The sequence below is a fragment of the Rhineura floridana genome, chromosome 14 (assembly GCF_030035675.1).
Source record: "Rhineura floridana isolate rRhiFlo1 chromosome 14, rRhiFlo1.hap2, whole genome shotgun sequence".
NCBI lineage: Eukaryota > Metazoa > Chordata > Lepidosauria > Squamata > Rhineuridae > Rhineura > Rhineura floridana.
In genome coordinates this window covers 13,064,015-13,091,896 of record NC_084493.1, presented here as the reverse complement: position 1 = coordinate 13,091,896, position 27,882 = coordinate 13,064,015, and the positions used below count along the sequence as shown (strand labels likewise).

Genomic DNA, 27,882 nt, shown 5'->3' with positions numbered 1-27,882 from the left:
TCTGGATGGGGAACCCTCCCACACACCAAAAAAAAAAAAAATCAGGGTTGGGACCTAGCAACACACAGTGACTGCTGCTTGGGTGCATGCGTATGCAGGCTTGCAGCTGATTGAGCAGCAAAGACTGAAAATGGATTCTGGAAAGATTGAGCAAATGATCTAACTGTCATGCTTGACAGCAGCACCTGTTGGCTCCATATCAGTGGGGCAGTGGAATCCACTCCAGGTTTTAGTCCAAACTTTCAAGAAGCTGTCTAAGGTGCTTCATAATTATGTGTGTTGGGGAGTGGGATGGAGGGGGGGCTCTGGCCCAACTGCCCAAGATGAAACACTACCCCTCAAAATAAGCAACACTGAGAGTTCGCAAATGCAAACGTGTTTTATTAGCATAAAAATACAAGTTGAGGAAATCAGTATTAAAAAAGTAATTTACAGCACTGGTGGGTATTAAAAATTTCCAAGATTTGCCTTTCTGCTAAGGATTATTAACAATAATAAAAACCCTTAGTTGATGTAAACAAGTTCAAAAAACAAAATGTGTTGGCACATGTGGAACCTTCTCTTTTTTAAAAACAAAAGCGAATCTATATATAAAAAATGTTTAAAAAAACATTCAGTATGGGAAGATACACTGAAATTGAACTACTTCCCAAACTACAGCTATAGTCAAAAGCTTTAGAAAGCATCATGTAGATGTGACTGTGTAGGAAGGAGCAGGGGGAGAGACCAGGCTCATGCCCTATCTCCAGGCCAATTTGATGGCCGCACACTGTAATAAGGAGCCAACCCATGAATTTCCGTTCTAACCACCACCTCCAATGCCAAAGGTCAAGGATTGTGCCTAGATTGAGGACGGACGGATCAATCAGTTATATGTGGTTTGTCACTTTTGCACATGCCCATTCACAACTTTGTTCCATCCCATTTCCTGGATCTTTTTTTTTAATGCACACTATTTTAGCATGCATTTGGCCATGCATTGGCCCGGTTCACACATCACAGAAATGCAGGCTATGCTGTCCTGCAGATGACCATTCTGTCTTCCTGCTGTGGTTTGTTCGGAGAGAAGCAAACTTTGCTTAGCCATTGTGAGAACAGGATGCTTGACTAGATGGGCTATAGATGGAAGTATATTGCAAAATTCAGAGACACGAGGAAACCAAAATACAGCCTTGGTCCAATCTGTGTATTAATCCAGGAACCATGAATTAAAAATGCACACTGAATGAAATCCTTAAGGATCCTGAGCCTATGTGTGATGGATTCTATGCACATAAGCTTTCGTCTTCCAATGTGTGGCTGTCAAACAGGTTTAGAAGTGGGACAGATGTTCTGCGGAGGGCATAAATTAATTCCTCCATGATGTATAAACTCAGAACAGTTATAACCACATCTGCATAGGGCTTAAAACCTTTTTTTTTTGCAAAACACAAAACAAGTTGATCTAATCTAAATAGCATTACACATAAAATCAGAAACATGGGTTTATATAAGATCTGTGTATTTAAGTCTATCATCTTGAGTTTTAAGAAGTGTGGTGTATACACAAACACAAAAATAGAAAAGAAACTGGAAATATCAATGTTAAAACTCAGGTCTAACATTTCTAGCTGCCTTTTTGATAGAATTTTTAAACAGAGGTAGATGTAGTGTCACCAATTGACCTCTAGGAGTCCAAGTAGCATTATCAGTTTATATATCCTGGAAGTGAAGGTAAGAAGGAGCTTCACATGTAAAAGGATGTCTTTCAAAAAGCCAGCCAGAAAACCTGCACTGCTGATGAGGAGTTGCAACTTTGGCCTAGTTGGGTTAAGGGTCACTTCACACATTGTGCTGTTTAAGGGCACAGCCTAATAGTCTTTAAGGCTGCAGAACCTATACAGAACGGGCTGCATTTAGACTGAGTCAGTTGCACAGACATCCTGTTGAAATCAATTCAGCTAACTTTTACTCAGAGTAGACCCATCAAGACTAATGGACCCAAGTTAGTCATGGCCATTAATTTCAATGGGTCTACTTCAGTGGTGGCTAGTGGCACAATGTCAGTGGGGCAACAGAATCTGCTCCGAGTTTTAGTCTGAACTTTCAAGGAGCTGTCCAAGGTGCTGAAGCACCTTAGACGGATCCTTGAAGGTTGGGATTAAAACCCAAAGTGGATTCCATTACCCCACTGACGTGGAGCTATCAACCACTACTGGTCTGCTCTCAGTAAAAGTCAGTTAAATACAACCCATCAGGACTTCAGTCACAACTCACTTTTTCCCCGTTGATTTTAAGGGGATCCAGGTGCAATGAGAGTAGTTGGATCCAACTAAGAGCAACAGAATCATTTCAAAAATGAAGGTGCTTGCCAAAAAAATGAGCAATTTTAAATCAAGTGAATGGTTTGATTTAAGGCTGCAGCGCTATGCACACTCATCTGAAAGTGAACCACATCAAACATGGTGGAGCTTACTTCTGAGTAAATATGCACAGGATCCAATTGCATGAATGGCAACGTGCCTCATACAGGTGCACTGACCAGGGAGCAGCAATTTGCCATAGCGCCCTGTTGACTATGTTCTGTGGCTTGTCCTCCCCATAATGTGTGAAAGAGCCATGTTAGGACAAACTGCTCATGGCGCCTCCATCACAGGGGGAAAGAGGACGGGGTGCTGTTCCAAGCACTACAGCTCATGCATCCACACTCTCTTTTTTAAGCAGAAAGATGAGACCAACCTCCTCCTCGTCAAACACCTACACCTAGTTCATGCAAACCAAACCGCGGGTGGCTGTGTGAAATTGCACCCCGCCTAATCAAAGTAAGATTTGAGGGTTCCGCGTCGGCGGATGTCGCAGGTCCAGCAATGGAAGCCTCCTCCCAAGGAATTGGCATGGCGGATGTTCACTTTGACTGTCGAAATGCCTACAAGGTGAAAAAAATGATGCTAGTTGATTGAGAAAGTTTGTTCGCACATTCAAAAGGATTACGAGGAACAGTACGTGTCTGTCTGGTACCACCGCTAGCTCCTTTGGGGAAGGGCCGTGGCTCAGTGGCAGAGCATTGGCTTTGCCTGCAGAAGGTCGCAGGTTCAATCCCTGGCATCTCCAGTTGGACTGGGAGCAATGATAGCTGGTGCCTGTTGGGACTGGTGGGGCAGAAGTCAGGGTGCTCAGCAGTGGGTGGAACCAGAGCCAATGATGGGCAGAGCCAACAAATTCTGGTTTTGTCCCCATCCCGCTGAGTTCTGCAAGGGGCAACACTAAGGATGAGGAGGAAGATGGCAAGCAGAGCCACTCCCTAGATTGGTTGTAAGTAGGGAGATAGGCTGGTGGGGGCTGGCTGAAGACAGGCTGAGCTCAATGGGGCAGTGCTCTGTTTGCCCTAATGGACCAGTCTCCATCGGCTGGGAGAGACCCCTACCTCAGTGGTTCCCAACCTTTATGAGCACGGGACCCCCTTTATAAGCTGAAAAATTTTGTGACCCCCTCCCCCCAGGGAGGCAGGCTGGCTGAAAGCAGCCTTTCTTTGCAGGCTTGCTTCTTTTTGCTTCACAAGAAGCCCTCTCCTCTCATTCTAAGTAAGGGCATTGCCAGTAGCGGCAGTGCAAGGAGACGGGAATCAGTGATAGTAATCCCCTCTTCTTCCTGGTAGCCCCACCCTCAGCCTCCTTTGGCATCTGCCATGTATTTTATAGGCAGATGCCTGCCCTTAGTGCGCCTGAAAGACGCTCTGGCACTTCAGCAAAAGGCCTCCCCTCTCGTTTGGAGCAAGGGGAAGGTGTCATCTGCAGCGGCACTGGAAAGCAGACAGTGTAGAAGGAGTGAAGACTTTTTTAAAAAATTAATAAATAATTCATTTCTTTACTGTTCACGGCCCCCTCTGGATTACTTTCTGGCCCCCCTGGGGGTCCCGGCCCGCAGGTTGGGAACCACTGCCCTACCTGAAACCCTGGAGAGCAACTGCCAGTCAGTGTAGACAACACTGAGCTAGATGGACCAATGGTCTGGCTCAGTATCAGGCAGCTCAGTATGGTCCAGTCCACGTACAGCATGGCGTGGTTTCATGGCTAGAGGGTTGAGCACAGACCAGCAGTGGGGAAACCTCTGGCTGCTCGCTTAATTAAGCCCACCACATCTCCCCATTTGGCCTGTAAGCCATTTCGGCCAAGACACGCCCGCATGCCATACAGCTAGCATCATGTACTTGGGATGTACATTTTAAGGACCCACCCTGTCTTTTGTGGTGTGAAATCCACGAGGTTGCATTTTTTAAAAAGTCCTCATCAAAATTCATCAGCATTGTTGTGCTAATTTCTCCTAATATGCATATTTGAATGTAGTTCTGCCTTATCTACACATTTTGCAAAGCAGTTTCCCCGATTACGATGCATTTTCATAGGTTATTTTTCATTAATAAGCATTCCCATGCACACTTAAATATACAGTAGGGCCCCACTCATACAGCGGGTCATGTTCCAGACCCCCGTCGAAAAGCGAAAAGCGCCGAAAAGCGGAACGCCGTCAATAAAATGGTGTCAGACGCTCAGCTGCTGAGCACGTCATGCCAAAAAACGCCGTAAAAGCGGAACAAGTGCCGTATGAGTGGGGCTTTACTCTAATTGAAAACCGCCATATTAGCAGAATGCCGAAAAGCAGGCTGCCGAAAAGCGGGGCCCTACTGTATACATTTTTGTGCAAATTACTTGGCTAGAGAACCGCATTGCAAAATTCAGAGCAGTGCAGATTTCGAAGGAGGGCTGCATTTCAATGTTCTATTCTTTCAGAAAGTGTGAATTAGGTAGGCTCACTTTTAAATGCAAACCATCAAATTTCTCCCTCATTTCTGCTGGTTGTGGCCCTGACAAATTAACTGCTCCTTTAACCTTTGCTTGTACACTAAATTTGACCCACCTAGACTTTCAAACAGCTTGTGGATTGACATTTCATTGGCATCCACCATCACACGTTTTTCATCCAGCATCAGGACATTCATGGAGAGCCATTTGGAGGACATCCATAGTGGGTGGTCTAGATGGAAATACAAATGGAAAACACTTAGCAGTCATGGCTGCCTATTGGGGCAATGAAGTTTGGGCTTCTGCTTCGCAAGGCTTGTTTTCAAAATGGAGAGTACATTAAACATACCATCGGGGATAAGGGGCAACGGAGGATGAACGACTGTCCAGCCTGCCTTCCTGAAGAGATCAATCTAAAACATACAGAGAGACAGAAAGATTCAAATTGGATGTTTTTAAAGTCCAGCCAGTGGGTGATTTCCTCTCAATGCAAATAGCAGCTTCAGATGAGAGTTTGTCTTCAGGATCACACCAGGGGAAGAAAGGGTTAAATCCCCCCAATGCCTCCTACAGTCCTGATCATGATCACCATTGCCGTCTTCATTTTAAAATGCATGCATGTTAAAATGCAACCCCCAAGCTCTTTACTTGCAACAAAGTTCAGTATTCTGTTTTCTTTTAAAAAAAATTTTTTGCAGAAGTTGCATTGCTTAGTTTGTCACAGGAGGGCACTATCTGTATCGGCATCGGCAAAAGACACCTATCATTCTCTTTTTTAATTTGGAGCTAAAGGTTTTGTGCTGGCAGATAGATAACCTTGGAGTTCTCCTTTCCAAATTCTGGTGCTCAACATTCTTCTCCAATTGCTCAAATATACTTAAAATATTTGCTGTCTGCATTTAACACCTGATGAGATCTAGGCTCAATACTTTGTATTCCACAGCTGACCTACAATGGTATTATCAGTATCTTGTACTTCACAATTGATATTCAGTGGCATTTTCAGTGGTTGCCCCAACATGCCACATTCAAGGAATACTTTCCAGATCCACTTATTGACCATGGAACACTACACAGTGCAGAAGATTTGGGGCATGTTCTAGACCGCATTATTCTCTTCATATGAAGCGGAGCTGGGCCTCATTGTTACCATCTTGTCCTTGCATGCAAAAGGTCCCAAGTTCAATCCCCACCATCTCCAGGTAGGGCTGAACTAGATGGACCAACGGTGTGACTCAGTGTAAGGCAGCTTTCTATGTTCCTAGAGTGTGCTCTAAAAAACACCCCACATTCTCCTGTGGCTGCCCACTGCAGAGGAAGATCAAGAGACCTCCTGGATCAAACCAAAGGTCCATGTAGACCAGCATTCTCCTTCCCACCAAATGACTCCAGCGCCACTGGACTAGGGACCAAAAATGGACAACATGCCGCTTCTCTGCAACACTGTCCCTCTCGTCTAGATAAATGGCATGACAAGAGCAACAGGCAGAGCTCTGCTCATTGCAACAGTCTACCACAGTCATCCTGTCGGCCAGAGTAAAAACAAGTAAGCAGTCCAAGGGAGAGCCAATTCAGCTTTCACAAGAAGGACAACCTTTGCACAAGGTTCTCCAATTGTGTAAGTGCATCTGGAAAAACAAGAGCTTAAATCATGTTTTGCTTTGTTAACAATTGCTTAAGAGAAATCTAGTGACTTGCCCCCCCAAAACATTCAGAAAGGGCATGTGGGACTCTCTTAGGCATCTGGTTGGCCACTGTGAGGACAGGTTGGACCAGATCAGCCTTTGGTCTGATGCAGCAGGGCTCTTATGTTCTTACAACAGTACTTCTAGGCCTCTACCACTTTAAGAAGGCAGATGGGTGAATCCAATGTTTGAATGCTCTCCCACATCAAACTCCCTGCACATGGATAGCTAGCACCTCAGGAAGGACAATTCTGGCCTTGTTGGCTTTCCACATGCAGGAATGTTTTTAAGGTAGAGAAGCATGGATGGAAGCTCCTTCTTGCATCCAGTAGCAATACAGTCTCTGGAGGATTGTATCAGAAATTATGTGGCAAGGAGGCCTAGAGGTACCCTTGAAATCAAGGAGAGCAAGGTGGAACAGCTGGAAAATATTTACAGCCCAGGGATGGGCAACCTTTTTCACCTCGAGGGCCACATTCTCCTCTGGGCAACCTTCTGGGGGCCACATGCCACTGGAGGGTGAGGCCAGAGACAAAAGTAGGCAGAGGAAGAAATGCTAATTTTACCTTTGTACTTCCAGCTAATTTCTACATATATGCACACACTCCTCTCTATCCTCCATCCAGGCAATCAAGAGGCATTATCAGCATTCAGGGACACATTCCAGCCAAGCAAATTCCAGCCGGGTGTGAAGCAAGGCCAATGACGGATGTTGCCTGGGTACAGTCCAAAGGGTCAGCTAGGGAGGCCTGGAAGCCCCCAGGCTTGGAGGTCCTCCACCCCTGCCGTAATCTTTGATGCTTAAAGTTATTTCATGGTGCCATTTTGTTAAGATGATGCCCATAATGCCTTTGCATGCATTTGCCAGAACACTAGAATGCAGGAGCAGCACCGCTCCTCCCTGAGTGACTGGGAAGGTGAGTAGAGATGAGGCTGGGATACCAATGAGTCCAGGCCTTCATGCACACAGTTCATAACTCTGTTGTTATGTGCCTTCAAGTCAATTTTGACTTATAACAACCCTATGAATCAGTGACCTCCAAGAGCATCTGTCATGAACCACCCTTGTTCAGATCTTGCAAGTTCAGGTCTGTGGCTTCCTTTATGGAATCAATCCATCTCTTGTTTGGCCTTCCTCTTTTTCTACTCCCTTCTGTTTTCCCCAGCATTATGGTCTTTTCTAGTGAATTAGGTCTTCTCATTATGTGTCCAAAGTATGATAACCTCAGTATAACTGTGTACCACATGCTTTTCCTGAAGGTATGCTTCCTACCTAATATACTATAATATTATGCAAGGTGTGGAGGGAGTGGACAGATCATTTTCCCCCTCCTCTCTCATAATACTAGAACTCGCGGTCATGAAGCTGAACATTGGCAGATTCAGGACAGACAAAAAAGAGATACTCCTTCACACAGAGCATAGTTAATCTGTGGAGCGATAGCCACCAACTTGGATGGCTTTGAAAGGGGGTTAGACAAGCTTAAAGAGGTTAAGGCTGTCAATGGCGACTAGCCACAACGGCTATGCTTTGCCTCCACTGTCCAGGATGGTACGCCTTTGGATACCAGTTGTTGGGAATTGCAAGTGAGGCACGCACTGTTGCATTCAGGTCCTGGCTTGTGGGCTTCCCATTGGAGCATCTGGTTGGCCACTGTGAGAACACGATGCTGGACTAGATGGACCCTTGGCCTGATCCAGCAGGCTTTTCTTTTGTGTTCTTATCCTTGTTTGTAAAATTCCTTACCTCATTACATGGGCGATCTGGGTTAGAAAGCACGAGGCCCGGCCCAACGATATTGAACGTGGCATCGATGTGCATGGGGTTGGGGTCTTTGAAAGAGATGGTATGCACTCTGTATTCTGATGCAAGGTGTCTTCGCATCCACTCAATACCCAAGTAGTTAGTAACCTGAGAGCAAGGTTTAGAGGCTTAGCTGTTTTGCAATAAACATCTGTAACAAAGAAAACCTGTGGAGTCACATCTTATGCAGGGGTTAGCTTCTAAAGTCAGTGCCTAAGAAGATCGTGTATAGCCAAAATTACCCTTGAAAATCCCTTAAATTGCCCTTAAAGTACAGTGAGAAAAATACATATCTTTAAACATTAGAATCACACTCAGCGTGGTGAGATGTGCCCGCTATGAGAGACATGTGGGAACAGAGACCGACTGAGGAACAGCAGATTCACGTCTCCCATCTCACTCTCTCTCTCTCTGGGGCATACGCTCATTGAGTGGAACGGCGAGAGGAATTGCCTGCCCTATTGAAAAAAAATTGCCAAGCGTATAGCTGAATTTGCGCAAGTTACATGCATGTATGACATGACTCCTCTGTATGCGCTTTTAAGGTTTTTATATTTTGGATATCACAATCAGTGGGATTTTGCTGCGAAAATCCCACAGCCTTTTCTATGAATCCATGTGCAGAAAAAAGAAAAAGAAAAGCACACCGGGGAACCAAGGCAGTGAGCTACTCTTCACTGCTAACTAGACTTCTACAGCAAAGGAATACGGCTGATGCAAGACACACAGAGCAGGCTTGGGTCTCATGTGAGAGAGACACTCTTAATAGCCCTAGATTACTCCTGAGGTTCATCGTATGTCCACTAAGAACAGGGCTTTTAGTGTGGTGGCACCTGCCCCTGTCAAATGTGCTCCCAATGAACCTCAGGCAGGCACCTACAGTATTGGTATTTTTAGGCAACTGCTTCAAACTTCATCTGTTCCTCCACGCTTTCCCTGAGGGGTGATCCAACTAGACTGAGGTGTTAAGATGAAAGATGACCAGACACGTGATGTATTTTGTTCTTGTTTTATGGATGTAATCTTATTGTTGATATTATGCTGTTCATCGCCGTTATATTTTTAAATGTTGGTAGCACAGAAATGTTTGCAAATAAATAAATAAATATTGGAGCTGGGAATCCAACAAGACCTAGAAAGTCACAGATTCCCCGTATCTAGCTTAGAGTGTCTAGATTAGGTCCTGGGTTTAAATACCTTGTGCAATCACCATCTTTCAGCCTAACCTACCTCATAGGGTTGCTATGAGGGTACAACTATGTACACCATCCCAAGCTCCTTGAAGGAAAGACTGGATAAAAACTAAATTATATTAAAACATAATATTAAAAATAATGTAACCGGCTTGTGGTTATTATTGCTAGAATTTATATACCACCTTTCATTTCAAGAAGAAATACCAATATGGTTCACAAGCAAATAAAAGTCAATAAAATAATTAGAATAAGACCAGTTATAAAAATGTAGCTACGGTCATGAAAATACACAGTAAAACAACTACATTAAAACATGGGCTCTGGGATCCTGCTGGGAGGAAGGGCAGGATATAAATCAAATAATGAATGAACAAACATCCATAATTAAAATGTATAATAAACAAGCCCATTGAAACAGCATAACAATTCCAACAGTGAAACAATCAAAGCAGGAGATCAGGGAATTCTCGTCTCAACAGGTGTGTCTTCAGGAGCCGGCGGAATGCCAATACTGATGGGGCCTCCTGCATTTCAGCAGGGAGATCGTTCTCCTTACTTGTGGGTAAGACTCAGGACAAGCTGGAGGTGAGGGAGTCAATCTGTTTACCTGGCTTCTTTGCACAAAGATGTCTCTCCCAGCTCTTATGAAGTCAGCAGCATCAAAGCAAGGCTCAAATTCAGTTGTGACAAATTTACCCTGTGCAGCCAGCTTGTGCCTGTCTTCCACTGTGCGGATGGGGTAATCCTGGTTTAAGACAGAGAGCACATATACACAGAGACCATGTGACCTACTGGGTGAGGAAGATATGGTTTTAATAGTTCCTGAAATGAGGCTGAAGGACACAAAGGGGGAGAGAGATCTTTTGTCCTGTTACCCTTACAAAGAGCATTGCCCCTTGAGGTTCAAGAGATCTGGGTTTGAATACCTCCCTCCCCACTATGAAAAACTGTAAGAAAAACTGATACACATAAACCTTGGCTTCCCCACTCTGTAAAATGGGAACATCAGTTTTCTACCTTGCAGAGAAGATGGGCGATTCAGATTGCAAGCCAGGGACACAACCCTTCCTCCTTTAGCACTGTGCCAAATCTAAATAACTAACAGCCTTCCTGTCTTCAAAGGGAGAGGTCAGGGCAGCCATTGCACTTGCACTCCCACAATGCCTAGTTGTGCAACCCCAGATCTTTTTTTTTTGCATGATGTGTGGTCTAATTTAGGGCCAAGGAATGTGATCTGGCCTACAGGCCACATCATTCTCTCCACCACCTCTTGCATGTCAAATTGGACAGGTGGGCTAAGCCTGACATCACAATGATGTCAAATGACCTTTTTTGCCTGCAGGGGTCTTCAGAAGCCCCTTTCAAAATGCTATCTTGCCCAGCAGTTTGCATAGGGCTTTGCAAAGGTGCTTTCAAATCTCCCTTCAACTCAGCCAGGTTTTTTATCTACCCCACACCTGACATCATATGTGACATCATGTGTAGGACAGGTGGGGGTGACGGACAAAATGGCCTTAGAGGCCTAAAGAGGTCCAGGGGTGAAGATCCCCCACTGTTTATCTAACAGTCCAATCCTGTGCATTCAGAAGAAAATCCTGCTGTGTTTAAATAGGGCCAAATCCTAGGGAAATGCACATAGGATTTCACCTGGCATCTGCCAAACAGCTTTTCCATTGCATTTTAGGATTGCTAAGAACTGCAAATTAGGAGTGCTCTCCTGACTGGCCTCACCTTCATTTATTTCACACAGCATCCAATGTGACAAAAAACGTCAAAAGCCTCAGTACTTTGCAATGTTACAGAACAGTTTTGGGTTTTTTATATATAAATAGTTTTAATAAAATGGACCAACACAGGAATAAGTGGGGGGGGGGGTTTTGTGCCAAACCAGTTATTTATTTTGTGCCTGGAACACCTGAGGTTCAGAGACAGCCTACCCTTCGGGTTGTAGGTCTTCCTCTATAACAGTGGGCCCTGGGCTGACCTGGCTGTGAGAGGCAACATCACTGCTGTAAGCCCTGAGTTGTTGGAAGTGGGGCAAGAGCCCCACTCCTGTTTGGGTTCTTTTTGCATTGCCGAAGGAAGATAGAGTTAGGGTCCTCCAACTGGCTAGGCTTGCCTACCTTTACCTGTGCTCTTCTCTACTTAACTTCCTTCCATTGTAAACTAATATTCTCAGGGAAACCGACCTCACTTCTGACCCTCCTTCCTGTTTACCTCTTCTTCGACTGTCCGAGGAGAGAGGAGACATCTTTGTCTTTGTTCTCTCTTCTGAAACATGAGGGCAATACTCCAGTCTGAGCATTGTGTCTCCAACTTAGTTGGAACTAGGTATGCCTTTCCGATCTACTATGTATTTCTATGAATAAAGTAGCTTTTCTTATTTTACTAAGTCTTAAGTCCCAGTGATATAAACACAGAGTAAAAGCCTGCTTCTTCGGTAAATACACACTCTGACACACGCAGCTCAGAAAGCTGAATTATTCTGCGCACGCATAACACGAGTCACTTAGGAAGTGAGCACCATTTCATTTCTCCCCAGTGTCCTTGATGTATCATCGCTCTGGGGTATTGTGGGAAATTAAGATGGCAGGCGGCTGTCAGAGCCAGTTGCCTGGCATGTCCCACTCTAGGCATGTATCAGCACAGCAATGAGTCCTGCCGGAGTCTCAGCAGCTGCCTGAGGATGCCACACACTGGTGCAAGGCAGGGGCTGTCCATTGGTGCTGCTGTGACTGGCCATTGGAAAAACCCAGAGAATTGGCCAACATAGGTTTCAGCCCCTCACTAGGAATGTTCCCACTGCTCATAACTGTGCCACAACAGTGCCATTTCTGAACTCAGATATGCTTAAGGCTTTCCAGGGCTGATGGGTCTAGAAGGAAAGGCCATCAGTTCAGATGAGCTGTGATATCAGTTCTAGCCAGCATGGTCAGTGGCCAAGGATGATGGGAGCTGTAGTCCAACAACATCTGGAGGGCACATCCCTGCCGTAGCTGGTTGTTTGAAAGCCCAAAGGAAAATAATACCTGGTCATACAGTTCATCGGCCATGGTGGGCTTTGGTGCAGTTGTCCATTTGGCCCCACGGCGAAAGTAGTCTTTAATTATGGGCCGGTAGGCTCTGTATTCAAAGAAACGGGCACGCCAGGCCATAGGAGCTTCGATGATTTCATTCCCAATTACCAGCAAAATGTCTCTTGGCATGGCTGCGTACATCCCTACCAAAAGAACAAGGGATTGTACCGTTTATTGCAACAATGTGAAGACCTGATTAAACTATAGGCCGGTGGTTCCCAAACATTTTCCCCACAGGTCATCAGAAAATTGTCAGGAGTCCTCACAGATCACACCATTTTTCTGCCTGTTTTAGCAGTTAAAAACACAATCGGAATTCAATATGAATATTTCCTACGATGGATATACCATCTCCCATCTTCAAGCATAAATTTGCAGGCACACACTGCAGACCACCTGAAGTTTGTGGACCAGCTTGGGAGCCCCTATTGTAGACAGAAAATGTAAAGTTGCTTAATGAAACTGTTGTAGTTTATGGATGTCACGAGGACTTACGTTTGTTTGTTTTTTTTAAAAAAGGATGCAAGTCTCATCAATCAATAAATAATGCTTTATAAAAATAATGAGGACACAAACACACATAAGGCCACAGGTGCACTATACATTTAAAGTAGTATCATTCCACTTTAAGCCATCATGGCTTCCCCCAAAGAATTCTGGGAACTGTAGCTTGTAAAGGGTGCTGAGAGTTGTTAGGAGACCCCTATTCCCCCCACAGAGCTACAATTTCCACAGTTCCTTGAGAAGAGGGATTGACTGTTAAAGCACTCTGATAATTGTAGTTCTGTGAGGGGAATACGGGTCTACTAAAAACTCTTAGCACTCTTAACGAACTACAGTTCCCAGGATTCTTTGGGGGAAACCAAGACTGCTTAAAGTGGTACTTTAATTGTATGGTGTGAAATGTGGCCTAAATTCACACGTTCCAAGCCATTGAGCAATTACCAGTAGATTCAAAGTCAGGAGTTTTATATTTGGTCGACCAATCAAGTGGCTCTGGCCTCTTCACAATCACTCCTTCCATCTTCAGAATATTGCACATCTCTTCAATTTCGGCAATAGCTTTCTTTACATGATCCTCAGGGAAGCTCTGGCCTCCATACTTCTGATAAAAACCCCAGTACTTCTCATAGGTGTTGGCCTGGTGATCAGTAAGAATAAGCAGAACAAGGCAAGACATGAACAAAGTAGATTGTTCACGTGGCAAAGAATTACTTCATATGCATACACTCACAGCTAAATAACACTGCATCAGTTTCATAGGTCCTGTATATTTGAATGCATTACATGACATCACAGCAGCCAGGAGAAAGTCCCCTGAGAAGATTGAAAGGGTATGCAGGAGAGACAGTTTGGCACAGTGGTTAGAGTGCTGGACTTAGATTAGAAAGACCTGGGTTCAAATCCCCATTAGTCCAGAAAGTTTACTGGGTAACCTTGGATCAGCTTCTCTCTTTCTCAACTGACCCTACTTCACAGGGTTGTTGCAAGGATAAAAGGGGCCATGTAAGCTGCCCTGAAGTCATTACAAGAAAGGTAGTATAACAATGAACAGCCTTGGGTAGACATCATGCCACTCTATATCCACATGAGGGGGTCCCTGGCAAGGTATCCTGCTGGAGATCCCCCTCTCTTATAACACTGGAACTCCTGGATATTCAATGAAGCTGAATGTTGGAAGATTCAAGACAGACAAAAGGAAGTCCTTCTTCACACAGTGCAGAGTTATGGAGGTCACTCCCAGAAGAGGCAGTGATGACCACCAACTTGGATGGCTTTAAAAGAAGATTAGACATATTCACAGACCATACGGCTATCCATGGCTACTAGCCATGATGGCTGTGCTCTGTTTCCATAGTCATAGGCAGTATGCTTCCAAATACCAGTTGCTGGAAACCACATGAGGTGAGAGTACTCTTGCACTCAGGTCCTGCTTGTAGGCTTCCTATGGGCAGCTGGTTGGCCACTGTGAGAACAAGATGCTGGACCAGATGGGCTACTGGCCTCATCCAACAGACTCTTCTAATGTTCTACATCAGGGGGACCCAAGTGAGCAGCAGCAGTCAACTGATCAGCGCTGGGGAGTAACCCTCCCTTTAGATTTCCCACAGTGCTCCAGAGCAGCGCTGCATCAGGGGCACAGTGGGAAAGTTAAATGGCGGCTTGCAACCTGCCACTCAGAGCGCTCAAGGCAGGTACCAGCAGTGGTTCATGCCACAGCACTGGGACCCCAACAGCTGTAGAGGAATCCATAGGCCACCTTCAGGCCTGCATGCAGGCAAAAGACAAATGGGAACATAATCCGTTCAAAGCATGTTATGACTTGTAGGGATCAGGTGCACTGACTGACTGCCATCAAGTCACCTGTCTGAGGTAAGTCTGTGCTGTGTCCTCCTGGCCTAGACATTGTCACCAGCTCTGCTCCTGGATCTGATCAGAGATGGAGTGGAGAGAAAGAGTGCTTCTGGGGCTCGACTACTCTTTAGCAAGGGCATGACAGCTACAACTGCCACTGACATCAGCTGTAAATTGAAAGACCGTCTTATCCCTTATATACCCAGTCGATCACTGCACTCTGCAGGTGAAGGACTCCTGCAGATACCATCTTATCAGGAGCTCTCTTCCGCACAACATAGGAAACGGACCTTTAGTGTGGCGGCACCTACTCTGTGGAATTCCCTCCCCGTAAATATTAGGCAGGCTAATTAGGCTCTGTTATCTTTTTGGTGCCTATTGAAGACCTTCCTCTTTCAACAAGCCTTTAAGTTGAGACCTTATCCCAGTCTGCATCTGTGTTGGAATTGCTTTTTAATATATTTTAACCCTTTTTTTCCTTTAAACAATATGTTTTTAACTTTTTTTTTGTCTTGAAAGCTTTTTAAAAAAATGTTTTTAAAGATGTTTTGTTTTAATGTATTTTAAAGTCTGTTTTTATGATGTTTTAACGTGTTTTTAGTTTACCGCCCTGGGTTCCTGCTGGGAGGAAGGGCGGATATAAATCAGATAATAAATTAAATAAATAAATAAAGATTTACTGGGCCAGGTTCAAGGTTCTTGTGTTGATATACAAGTCCCTGAACAACTTGGGCCCAGGATACCTTAAAGACCACCTGAGCTCTTACATCCCAGCCCAATGATTGAGATAATCTTGAGAAGCACTGTTAGTTGTCCCCTGTGTTAGAGGCTCTGATGGCCTCAGCTAAAAGTTGGGCATTTAGTGTCACTGGCCCTATGCTGTGAAACGCTCTTCCAGCAGAGATTCACCAGGCATCTCCACTTTTTACTCTCAGGCATCTCTTGAAACCTGACAGGCCTTTGGGGCTGATTAATGTTTATTTTTGATTAGCCAGTCACTTTAATGATTATTAGTATGTTTGTCTTTTAACAAACATAATATTTTAAAATAATGTTTTATGTTTTTATGCTACAGATGTACAGAAAGACTTTTCTAAATGAATAGATAAATAAAATAAAACTAAGAACTTGTGTTTGAGCTTGTTTTTCCCTCCTTTTCTTTAGCTAAATGACAGGGTAAAAAATGACTTAAATAAACAAACATCCCCAGAAGGGAAAAAAGCACTAAGGTAATAACATCTATAGTCTTCCTTTTATGTACATTCCAAAAAACCCATAAGGTAGTAGTGGAATGAGTGTGCAGCCACCTTCTACGGAACACAAACAGGCTTTGCACAGATGCAGTTCATTATATACGCGCATGCCACGTATTAAGGTCTTAAGCATGTCAATGAATAAATGTGGCTTTTCTAAACACACACACGCAAAACTGGATGTTAAAAAAAGATCAGCAGAATAGTGAGCTCAGCCAACAGTGAACATCTGTGACTGTATTTAAGTTTCAGCAGGGAAATGTTAAGAAGGGCTTAAAAAGCCAGAAGACAAATTGCTGCAGTAGCAGTTGTAGCCAAACGTAAAGTACGCAGTCCAAGACGTTCAGCCGGCAGGACTCAGTCCTGGAGACTCAGAAACGGCCTGGAATGAAACTGTAACATAAGCATGACCTTCAGGAACTGCCAGCTCAGCAATTCACATGCTACATCTTGAACCACTCGTTTCAGGCTGTTATAAATGCACTTTAAAAAAAATGCACTAAAAAAACCACGACAGTTTGCAACCCTCTCAATTCCATTTCTTCTCTTTATGTCGCAGGAGTTGGGAAACAGGGACATAACCTTCCCTAGGTTACATTTCAGAAGCCTGTGGCTGTGGGCTTTTATTGACAGCCACACCAAGAATTTAAAAAGTGAAGAATTCTTTGTAGCCTATCCAGGTGCAGAGATCTGCTTGGAAACATTGTTTTGTTATTTATATAGTGCTCTCAATGCACATGGCATTTTACAGAGTATGGTGATTTTAAAAAATAAGAACTCTGCCCCTATGGAGCTTACAGTTTAAATTTGTGAGGGGACAGACCATAGCTAAGAGGCAGAGCACATGCAGAAGGTCCCAGGGTATTTTGGCATTATACACCATTTAGATGTGCTCAAGTGCCTATATAAATGCCATTATTATTACTACCACTATCAAATGCATACTACATTGTGTACAATTAAAATGCATGTTAGTGACATCTCCCCCAATCTGGACATTTTATGTATTTGACCAATAATGTTAAGAACTGATCTGCCATTAACAACCTACTGAACCAACTTGCTAAACACACACAGCCGTGCAAACATCGCACAGGGCTTCTCTTCTACCAGCTTTCCTAAAATGCAGAACCATCCTTCTGCTTTGCCCTTGACTAACACTGCATCCTGAACAAAAAATGCAGCTGTACAGTTTGAGTTCTGTGATCCAATGCAAATATTTTGGGGCATCTGTTTCCATTGTAAATGTTGGAAATCCGTAGAAAACCGATCTATGAAAAAGCCACATCCCTTAGGTTTATTGCTTCGCTTGCAAACCTGTGGTTTTTTCCCCTACACACTGATGCAACTATCAAACCACTCAAGTATTATCAGTGCATACTTCTCTACCTGCAGGCAATAGTGCTATTTTCAGCTGGATTAGTCTGACAGCATGCAAATGCCAAATAAGATTTGGAAAAATAACTCTAGGCAAACAACGCAATTGGATAAATATTTACCCAATGGTAATTCCCAATGGGTTCAGTAGGGTTTCCTCCTTAACAAGTGTGTTTAGGGTTGCTATATAAATAAGCCATAGATATAAGTGCAGAAATATGAGATAATACAATAAATATAGGGTGGCCAGCTAGCAACCCGAGTGCCAGATCTGTCACTCAAGGCAATTTTCTTTGACTACCGGCAATCCTACGAAGTTTCACTGCAGTCCCCCCACTGTGACGCAAAAGAAGTTTCCCTCAAGTTACTGTGAAAGAGATTGCAACACTTTAATACTCTCGTCCTCTTTGGAAATGTGCATGCAACACGATGCATTATGTAAATATGTGCATTTGCATATAATGTTAGGCCTGACATTCTGTAAGTATGAAGCTTTTACACCAACCTGGCATCCTCCAGATGCTTTGGACTGCAACTCCTATCAGCCCCAGCCAGCACTGGCTGGGGCTGATGGAGTTGCAGTCCAAAGCATCTGGAGGACTCCAGGCTGCAAAGGCTGCTCATACTACTGAATGCTACTGATTATTATAGAGACTGACCACTTTGTGTCATAAAATAAATTTCCAGGCCCCACCGCCCCACCACCACACCATGCAGATGTAAGTTGGTCATCCCCAACTTAAAAACAAATAACCCCCACAAAGTTCCTGAGCACACGGTTGGATCCAGACTGAGTTCCCACTGAAATCAATGGGACTTTGCTTAGTTATGAGTTGACTAACTTGTCCCAGTCATTTCAATGTGGTGACTGGTGGCTACCAGCTATACCTTCCAGCCCCGGTCTGTTTGATGCACGGAGATCATTTTAAAGGGAGGGCTGCCTGGGTTTTGCAGCTGCCAAATCTGAGAAGGAAAAACTGGTGCTGCTTTTGAAGACTAGCGCTGCCTGGGTGCCTGCTTGCTATTCCCTGCTCAACTATTTATAAGCTGAGCAGGAGGTAAGCAGGCAGGCACCCAGACAGAAACACACACACACATGCTATTCACTACTCATAAGGAAACAGACATTGTAAAAGTCTCCTCCTCCTCCTCCAAAACTTCCTCAGAGTTTGGGGAAGTAGAAAGCTACAAAAGCACATATAAAGCTGAAAGTGGGATTGGACCAAGATGAAGGAGGTGTGAAAATTGGAGGGAGAAATATCAATAATTTAAGATATGCAGACAATACCATACTCGTAGCAGAAAACAGTAATGATTTGAAATGAATGCTGATGAACGTTAAAGAGGAAAGCACAATAGCAGGACTACAGGTGAACGTCTAGAAGACTAAAGTAATGACAACAGAAGATTTGTGTAACTTTAAAGTTGACAATGAGGACATTGAACTTGTCAAGAATTATCAATACCTTGGCACAGTCATTAACCAAAATGGAGACAATAGTCCAGAAATCAGAAGGCGGCTAGGACTGGCAGCTATGAGAGAACTGGAAAAGGTCCTCAAATGCAAAGATATATCACTGAACACTAAGGTCAGGATCATTCAGACCATGGTAATCCCAATCTCTACGTGTGGATGTGAAAGTTGGACAGTGAAAAAACCAGGTAAGAGAAAAATCAACTCATTTGAAATGTGGTGTTGGAGAAAAGCTTTGCAGATACCATGGACTGCAAAAAAAGACCAATAATTGGGTGTTAGAACAAATTAACCCAGAACTGTCACTAGAAGCTAAAATGATGAAACTGAGGTTATCATACTTTGGACACATCATGAGAAGATATAATTCAGTAGAAAAGACAATAATGCTGGGGAAAACAGAAGGGAGTAGAAAAAGAGGAAGATCAAACAAGAGTTGGATTGACTGCATAAAGAAAGCCGGAGACCTGAACTTACAAGGTCTGAACAGGGTGGTTCATGACAGATGCTCTTGGAGGTCGCTGATTCATAGGGTCACCATAAGTCGTAATCGATTTGAAGGCACATAACAACAACAAGCAACAATGTAGACAAGAACTAGTTACCTTGACCTCAACAGAAAAAGGAGGAACACAGGCATTTTCGGCTCTCCCCACAATGACTTCCTCAAGTGGGTCCCATTCATTGTATGAGCAGACGGGGCAATCTTCGGGAACAGCTTCAGGGGCCTTGTTATTGTCATCAGCAATAGCACAGGTGGTCTGGGAGGCTGCAGCCGCCTGGGTGCTCTGGAAAGTTCGCTGCACCCATCCTGTGAAGGCTCTTCCAAGCTTTAATTAAAAAACAAAAAGAAGAGGGGAAGGTGCACTTTGTTAACTTAATTATTAACCAGTTCCTTAAACTCTTAAGGAACCATCATTCTGCTAAGTGAGGAGCCAAGGGCCTGGTCCTCATTATCTTGGCAGCAGACACACACATCCAAAGTTCCATCGTCACAAAAGCCAAGACACCAGTTCTCTTCTAGATGAGAAGGGTTCCCTTTTACTATGCCCTTAGTATTTGAAAGGCAAGATATCTTTTTTAAAAAAGTATATTTTAGGGTTTCATCTGCCTGGCACAGATTCATGAATTATTTATTACGAATTAACTCCTCACGTGTGCAATCTGTTTGCATCAGCAATGTGCAAAATTTCAGCTTCTTTTCTGCAAGAAGGAACTCACAAGTTATAAGCCATGCTCAGGCATTTGCCTGACTGCACAATAAGAAAAACTGGGGACGGAGGGTGGGGGACAGAGGCACATATGCCAGACCCACCTCCAATGTCCCCAGATATGCAGGCTGCTCTTCAGATCTTGCATGATTTGCAAATAAAGGATTCCCCCTGGCAGGAAGGTTTCTAAGTGTGTTCAATCAAATGCACTTAAAAACAGCCTTCAGACCTTCACACTAATCACACAAAGAGGAGCCTGCTTGCCTAGGAATCTTGCAGGCAAGGCTTGTGTGCACACTCCTGGCCTCATGCTTGGTTTCACTTATTGCATATTCTGGAAAACACCTGAACGCAGCTATAGTATTAACACAAACAGACTATATACACACACATACACGGATGTGTGACGTCCTGACAACCGTCTGTTCCCCAGCAGTTCCATGATGGAAGGAAGGCAGGATATAAATGCAATTTTTTTAAAAAATAGTTGCAGTTCAGCTCAGGATTTTATAAAAGCTGGGCACCGCTCTTGAATGAACCTCTAATACAGGAGCCAAGATTGACACCGCACCCAGGTGTATAAGAGATCAGGAATGGTCAGACTAAGGAGCCCACGTGGCTTACTTTAGAAAAGACAGTCCTTTACTGGAAGGAGTCCTCTATCTGAAGAGCTGTCCATTTAAAGCTAAAGAACCCTAAGAAGGCAAAGCAGGGGCCATGAACATCAACAGGTAGCAGCACTCGGGCAGCAGACTGAGCAGGCACACAGGTCTCCTGGGCATAGTCTTCCCTACCATGGTGAGATGGGTTTCTATTGAAGCACAGTGGCAAGGAGAGCCTGGCCGGGAGTCCAGAGTCTGTGAGTTCAAATCCCCGCTCGTGTCTCCTGGGTGTCAAGGGCCAGCTGAAGATCACCCCCACAGGGAGTGGCTCAGGGGTTACATGGCCTGCTATCTGTGCAGCTGTGGGCCAGCTGCAGAGTCCCAAGGAGCCCGGTTGCCCCCCAGCTGGCAGTTGTGGGCAAGGAAGGGGCGGGCTTGTGCAGCCGTGGGCAAGATGCAGAGTCCCAAGGAGCCCGGTTGCCCCCAGCTGGCAGTTGCGGGCAAGGAAGGGGCTGGCTTGTGCAGCTGTGGCAAGCTGAGCAGGCCCTAGCCAGCTGGGGAGGACTAGCCTTGGAGGGAGGCAATGGGAAACCCCCTCTGAATACCGCTTACCATGAAAACCCTATTCATAGGGTCGCCATAAGTCAGGATCGACTTGAAGGCAGTCCATTTCCATTTTGTCAATTTATAAATTTGCATCCACACATATAAATTAGCACCAGCAAATGATTACGGAAATCTGTCTTTTTGGGGGGGGGGGGTGATGCTAAAGGAGTCACCCTAGATGACTTGCGAGGGGGAGAAAGGGGGCAAGAAGCCTATCCACACAATCCATGATAGTCAGTCAGAGCTAGCCTAGGAGCATAATTAGTTGCACTCAACTCCAGGCTAAGAATGGAAGGATCTGTCCATTTCGGTTTTCTCTGTTCCTCATTTTCCCAATCTTAAATTCAGTTCTCCACACTTCTGCAGCAATTTGCAAATTTTTCTTTAAAAAAAAATCCTCAGTATTTTCGTGTGAACTTCTCACACACACATTTTTGTATGCAATTTTGACTGTTGTACACATATTTTCCAAGCAATTTCCCCTAATATAATGCCTCTTATATTCATTTTTATGCACACTTTCCCCTAACATCTGCATTTTTATAAACCCTGTTTAGTTGGAGAACTGCATCACCAAATTTGGATAAGTGCGAATCTCAAAGGATGGCTGTGTTTTAGTTCTCATGTTGTTTCAGGAAGTGCGAATTTGATAGATTCAGCCTTAAATGTGAACTGAATCAAACTTCTCCCCCATTCCTAATCCAGATTTGGAGTGCATTACATCCAATCCAGGGTCCCTAAAGTTAGTGAAATACAGTAGGCAGAAAATACACTGCCAGTGGTTACTTTGGTGCGAGCAAAATGGTGGTGGTGGGGAGATCTCGTGAGTGGAAAGAAGACGACCTGATCCGCGTTCGGTAGTGTAGTAGCAAATTCAGAAGTGCAGGGTCCCTTCATGATAGTCACAGCCACGCCCTCTCCCCTCCCTTCTTTTTTTTTCTGCTGGGTTGAGAATGAAATCCTTGTTAATACCTTACCACACCATAACATTTGTTCCATGGAGCCAATGAGCATGAAAAAGGAGCATGTTAGCTACCGAGAAGAGTCTTCTCAGTGACTGACTCCCCTCCTTTCACTCTGATTGGCTCCAATCAGCAGGAAAGAAGCATGTTAGAAGGCTCTTCTTAGTGGCTAACACTCTCCCATTTCATGCTGGTAGGCTCGTAGGACGCTGGAGACATAAAGACCCTGATCCTAAGAAAGGGGCCTAAGACACACACACCCCCAAGACACAGGACAACTACACCCCTGTCTGTGTTTGCTCTGAGGCCCCTAAACCCCTCTCAGTAACTCAACAGGAGGGGCTTTGTTGCATGCAAAATCCCACACAGCTGGCAGCAAATGAAAAGCTCGCTCCAATCTGCTGGATGTGAAGGGCTATTTGCAGATGGATGGAGAGAGTAAACTCAAGGCATTGGTAGGAGGGGGTGGAGGAATAAGCTGTGCCAGCTCTGCCTTAAATCACCAGAAAGCATTCTGTGGATCAGGGCCAACGGCTGAACATCATGAACTAGACAGCAGCACTATCAATTTTAGCACCGAGAGAAGTCAACAAAAACCCCTACTGTCAACATACTTGGCCAGAACATGGCACAATGTGCTTCACAATGGAAAGAGCCTTACAAATGCCAAGTCTCCACCAACTCTTAAAATATTTCCCGTTAATTTTTTTATTTTTTTTTAAAGACAAGCGGAGAAAAAACATTAGTGTGAGAGAGAAAAGGTAAAGTAAATTGCTCAGCAAGGCTTAGCCGTGCAGTGGCCCGGTTTTAACCCCTTATGAGAGGCCTCCCTCGATACCTATGCCCTCACTTGGAAAAATATCGTTGCAATTGCTACTGAACTTGCAACTTTCTTTTTTAGATATTTGAAATATTGCCCACGGGACTCCTCCTCTCTGCCACCGCAACAAGCGGGGGGGGGGGAGGAAATCCAAAACGGCATAGGAAAGTGCTCTAAGGCCGCCTCCTGCATTTCCAAGTCAGACCACTGGTCCATCTAGGTCAGTACTGTCTACACTGGCTAGCAGCAGCTCTCCGGGGTTTCAAGCAGGGAGCATTCCCAGCCCCATCAGGCGACAGCGGGGACTGAACCAGAGGCCTTCTGCATGCAGAGCAGATGCTCTTCCACTGAGCTAGGCCCCACCCATCCTTCCAATGAAGACGGATCATGATCTCCGAGGAAATTCTCCAGCGCAAGCTCTACTGACATTGCACCCAAGCGCTCTGCTGCTGCTCTGCATCTCCCTTCAAAGCCATGGCGAACTTCCCGTGGATTGGGCCTTGGAACAATTTGCGGATTCACGTGGCCCATGAATCAGTCTCATGCTGCTCCTCTTCAATGGTACCCAGCCTCTGCCACTTAAAGAGGCTGCTTCAGCCCTCTCTGTGCATGTAGGACAGGGGTAGGGAACCTTTCTTTAGCCCAAGGGCCATATCACCTTCTGGACAACCTTTTGAGGGCCACGTCCCAGTGGTGGGCAGAGCCAGAGGCAAACGTGAGCAGAGCAATGAATGTAAACTTTACTTTTGTACTGTAGGCTAATTTCTACACACACGCACCTCTGTCTGGGCAAGCAAGCAGCGTTATCAGAACACCAGGACTCATTCCAGCTAGGCAAAATCATTCAAGCAGGGTGCAAAGCATGGCCTGGGGAGAAGGGGGTGGCTGGGGAAAGCCCTGAAGGCCAGACAGAGGCCCAAGGGCCACATTTGGCCCCTGGGCCTGAGGTTCCCACCCCTGATACAGTGGCAGCTGACGCCCACTGGGACCGGTGGGGCAGAAGACAGGGAGCCTGACTGTACGTGGAGAGCCAATGACAGGCAGAGCCAACTCATGCTAGTTTGTCTCCATTCTCCTCATTGCTGAGCTCTACAAAGGCATTGCTGAGACTAAGCAGGAGGAAGCTGACAGGCAGGGCCACCCCTAGGGCTGGTTGTAGGTAAGAAGGGAATGCTCCACTAGCCCCAATGGACAAGCTTCCACTGCCCTGATGGAGGATATAAAGATCAGGAGCAGCTCTCCACGACGCTGCATGCACAGTGGAAAGCACTGCTCTGAACCAGGGGAGTTTGCCTCCCACGCAGCACACAACCACAGCAGGGCTACGGCTGGCTGAAGTCCAAACGCTCTGGCATGACTGGATCAAGCTTTAAGGCCATCCCCCCCACTATGCAAAGCTACAGCATTCCAAGCCCCTTAACAGAAGGGAGCTGCAGTTGTTCCACACCAGCTGTTTGGAAAGGCTAGACAGCAGGGCTGGGGAATGAGCAAATATGCCCTATCCTGTTGCAGACTGTTAATGATCAACATTCCCGACCCAATATGGGAGGGGTATGCAGGCCTGCTGGCTCAGCAAAAGGGAGGAGGTGGGGGAGGGGGGAGAGAGGGGGGGAAATGACCCTTCGCACACAAGGAGCATCAGAAGATGCAAATGGGAATCTTGGCAGAGCCCAATGCGATTCTTAGGGTTAGCTCAAGGCCACCCGCCAAATCAGATCCTGACCCAAAGACATCAGCAGCACCTACGGGAGTCTTTCCGTGTAAGGGGCAAACCAGTTCTCATGGGGAAAACAGTATATCTGCTTGGATGTGAATGGGCAGAATCCTCCTGCCAGCCTCTCCCTGGCCACAAAAAAAGGTCTCGTACAAAAACAAACTTCCAAACGTGGTTGATTTGCTGACTGTTATGGTAGCTTAATGGACTTAAGGAAAGCTCTGCCAGAGCAGCCCAAAAGACTCTCCAGTGCCGCATGCTGTTCTCACAGGGCTGTAGCTCAAAGGCAGAGCATCTGCCTTGCATGCAGAAGGGTCCCAGGTTCAATCCTCACCACCTCCAGGAAGGGTTGGGTCTGAAATCCTGGACAGCTGCTGCATGCTGGTGCAAACAAGATGGACCAGCGGTCTGATTCTCTACAAGGCAGCTTGCTAGGTCTGTGGAAAGCCCACCCGCATGACAGGAGCGCCACAACACCCAGCCAGTGGTATTCAGAGGCATACTGCCTCCAATACTGGAGGGCATATGTAGCCATCTTGAGGACTAGCAGCCATTGACAGTTTTGTGCAGGGGAGGGAAGATTCTCTCCTGGCTGTGTATCAATCTGAGAAAAAACAGTGTGCCTTGGACTTTGGCATCTTATCAGACCTGGAAGCTCTCTCTGTTAGCCAAGGTGCCGGGGGCTAACTTTATTATCTGGTGGGGTAGAAGGAATGCTTTGAGACACTCCATCCGTGATACTACGTTGCATCTCCTAGGGCTTCAGGTATATATCCTGTTGACAGGCAGCACCTCCATTCAACTGGAACACAATTCACTCACCCACAATATACAGAACACAAAAATACACAGAGATTGTGTGTTCCCATCACCTTGTTGGCATTTATGGCCAAATCAGAGTTACAAAATTACACCAACCATAGTTTTATTTATTACACCAACCATCATTTTATTTATTGTAAAAGATTTTAAACAACACCAACTATGTCCAAAGCATTCAAGATAGGAGCACAGAAAGCTGCCGTATACTAAACCGGAACATTGGGCCCATCTAGCTCAGTATTGTCTACACTGACTGGGAGGGGCTCTCCAGGTTTTTCAGGCAGTATTATTTCCCACCCCTGTCTGGAGATGCCAAGGATTGAGCTTGGGACCTTCTGCTCTACCACGGACGTATGGCCCTTCCAAGAGTAAGGGAATCTTTCTATTACATACTTTCAGGCTGGCTTTTTTCAGCACTCTGTGCCACACCCTCCCTCTTTCTGATTTCAATCAAGACAGATTCCCTCCCCCTTTTTTTTCCTCTCTGCTGAAATTAAGGCTTGTTCTCAAAGGTCAACAACCCCATTTGTTTAAGTAGTAAATGACAGAATAGCTATTCAGGTCTTGCCCTCAGACACTAACCTGGGAAGGATGGATAATACCAATATTATATTGTTTTGGTTAATAAATACCATGCATGAGGTTCATTTTATTTATTTATTTACTTGTTTATTACATTTATATCCCGCCCTTCCTCCCAGTAGGAGCCCAGGGCAGCAAACAAAAACCCTAAAACATCTTAAAAACAGACTTTTAAATATATTAAAACAAAACATTTTTAAAGACATATTAAAACATAACTTCTTTAAAAACATCTTTTTTAAAAAGCATCTTTAAAAGCAATCCCAACACAGATGCAGACTGGGATAAGGTCTCTATTTAAAAGGCTTATTTTGCTGTAACTGTGTTAGAAGCCTAATAAACCAGCAATAGAAAAATAAGATCCCCCCAACCAGTTCATCAATACACATTTCCCCCTCCCCCATGCCCATTAATAGAAGCACTCTTATCACAAATCTGTGTATTTGGATATATCACATGGTCACACTTTCATCCTGGAGTCACTCATTCATTCTCCTATCCACCAGATTCAGCCAGGAAGCATATAACTAAAGGGGTATAAGGTTCACTCTCTTCCGCCTATAAAAACAATTTTAATCTTTTTGTTTTTACTTACAAACCTTTTCCATCTTGACATGTATATCTGCACAATGAAATAACGGCATGATTTCGTACCTGCCCGCACGCCCATCAGCCATCATAGAAGAACTCGCCTGTGAGCCCTCTTTTTTTCCTCACTGTCTTGCACACACCATCCAGACATGCACACAACTCCACAGAATGTGAAATTGCCATGACACTTTGACGCTGGCAATTATTATTGCCCAAAATGTCAATCTGAGCAGGGTAGCAGAGACCCTCTTGGTTTAAGTCAGCGTAATGTGGGCGGGGTCCTCAGCTCGAGGAGGAATTCAGACAATTTTTACAAGCCCTTTTTCCCCCTCCATTTATGCATAAATAAATGTTAAATATTTCCTACCCTAAAAGGGGCCACAGAAATGAATATATTAGCAACTGAAGCAATTTGGGCAGTGGAAGAGGTGCCAGTTTCAATCTAATTTGGATTTAGTTGCAACATTTCGGAGCAACATTTTAATTTGAACTTTTTTCCGAATTACAGAATGCTATAGAAGATGAGATATGTAAATGGTTGCATATTTCCTTTAAAAACCACACACATAAAAGCATTTCCTTTAAAATAAAAAACATCAGATTCTGACTTTTTGCCAGATTCCACTTTACAAAGGCGCAAAGTGTGGTGTGGTCGGGTTTATTTTAAAACTAAAACTTTAAAATTGCACGCACGCACCCAAAAAAACGTGCGTGGCCTCGATCCTCGGTCCACCGTCTTTGCTCACATCGCGCGCCCCGTCCCACTGGGGGAGCGGGGGGCGGTCTTCGTACCTACCCTAGACCCGATGTAATGCACGGCTTCGGCCCCCCGGCTCCCTCCTCGCAAGCACCGCACACGCAGCATCCCTCGTTCTCGCCGGAGCACGCAACAGGAATGATCCGTTCAAATCCCCCTGCGGGCACACCCGCTCCCAGTCCGCAGCAGCAGCAGAGAAAAGCGAGAGGCGAGAGG

General features: G+C 45.0%; 1 protein-coding gene across 1 annotated transcript; it reads right to left on the bottom strand.

The window, feature by feature from the left end:
- Positions 1–360: 360 nt before the first annotated feature.
- GATM (glycine amidinotransferase) lies at positions 361–27,882 on the bottom strand. The gene is made up of 9 exons (XM_061595637.1): positions 27,706–27,882; positions 19,605–19,829; positions 13,486–13,681; positions 12,493–12,683; positions 10,071–10,208; positions 8,211–8,375; positions 5,128–5,191; positions 4,894–5,010; positions 361–2,905 (listed from the first exon to the last, which is right to left on the bottom strand). Exons 1-9 carry the CDS (start codon positions 27,772–27,774, stop codon positions 2,793–2,795), a joined length of 1,278 nt encoding a protein of 425 aa, XP_061451621.1. The 5' UTR covers positions 27,775–27,882; the 3' UTR covers positions 361–2,792.

What these genes read in the sequence shown, in the direction of transcription:
- GATM (XM_061595637.1), bottom strand. Translation starts at nt 27,774, where the DNA reads ATGCTGCGTGTGCGGTGCTTGCGAGGAGGGAGCCGGGGGGCCGAAGCC. An exon ending in TGCATTACATCGGGTCTAGG is followed by an intron (nt 19,830 to 27,705) that starts GTAGGTACGAAG and finishes TTTTAATTAAAG; the next exon opens with CTTGGAAGAGCCTTCACAGG. An exon ending in CAGATCGCCCATGTAATGAG is followed by an intron (nt 5,192 to 8,210) that starts GTAAGGAATTTT and finishes TGTATGTTTTAG; the next exon opens with ATTGATCTCTTCAGGAAGGC.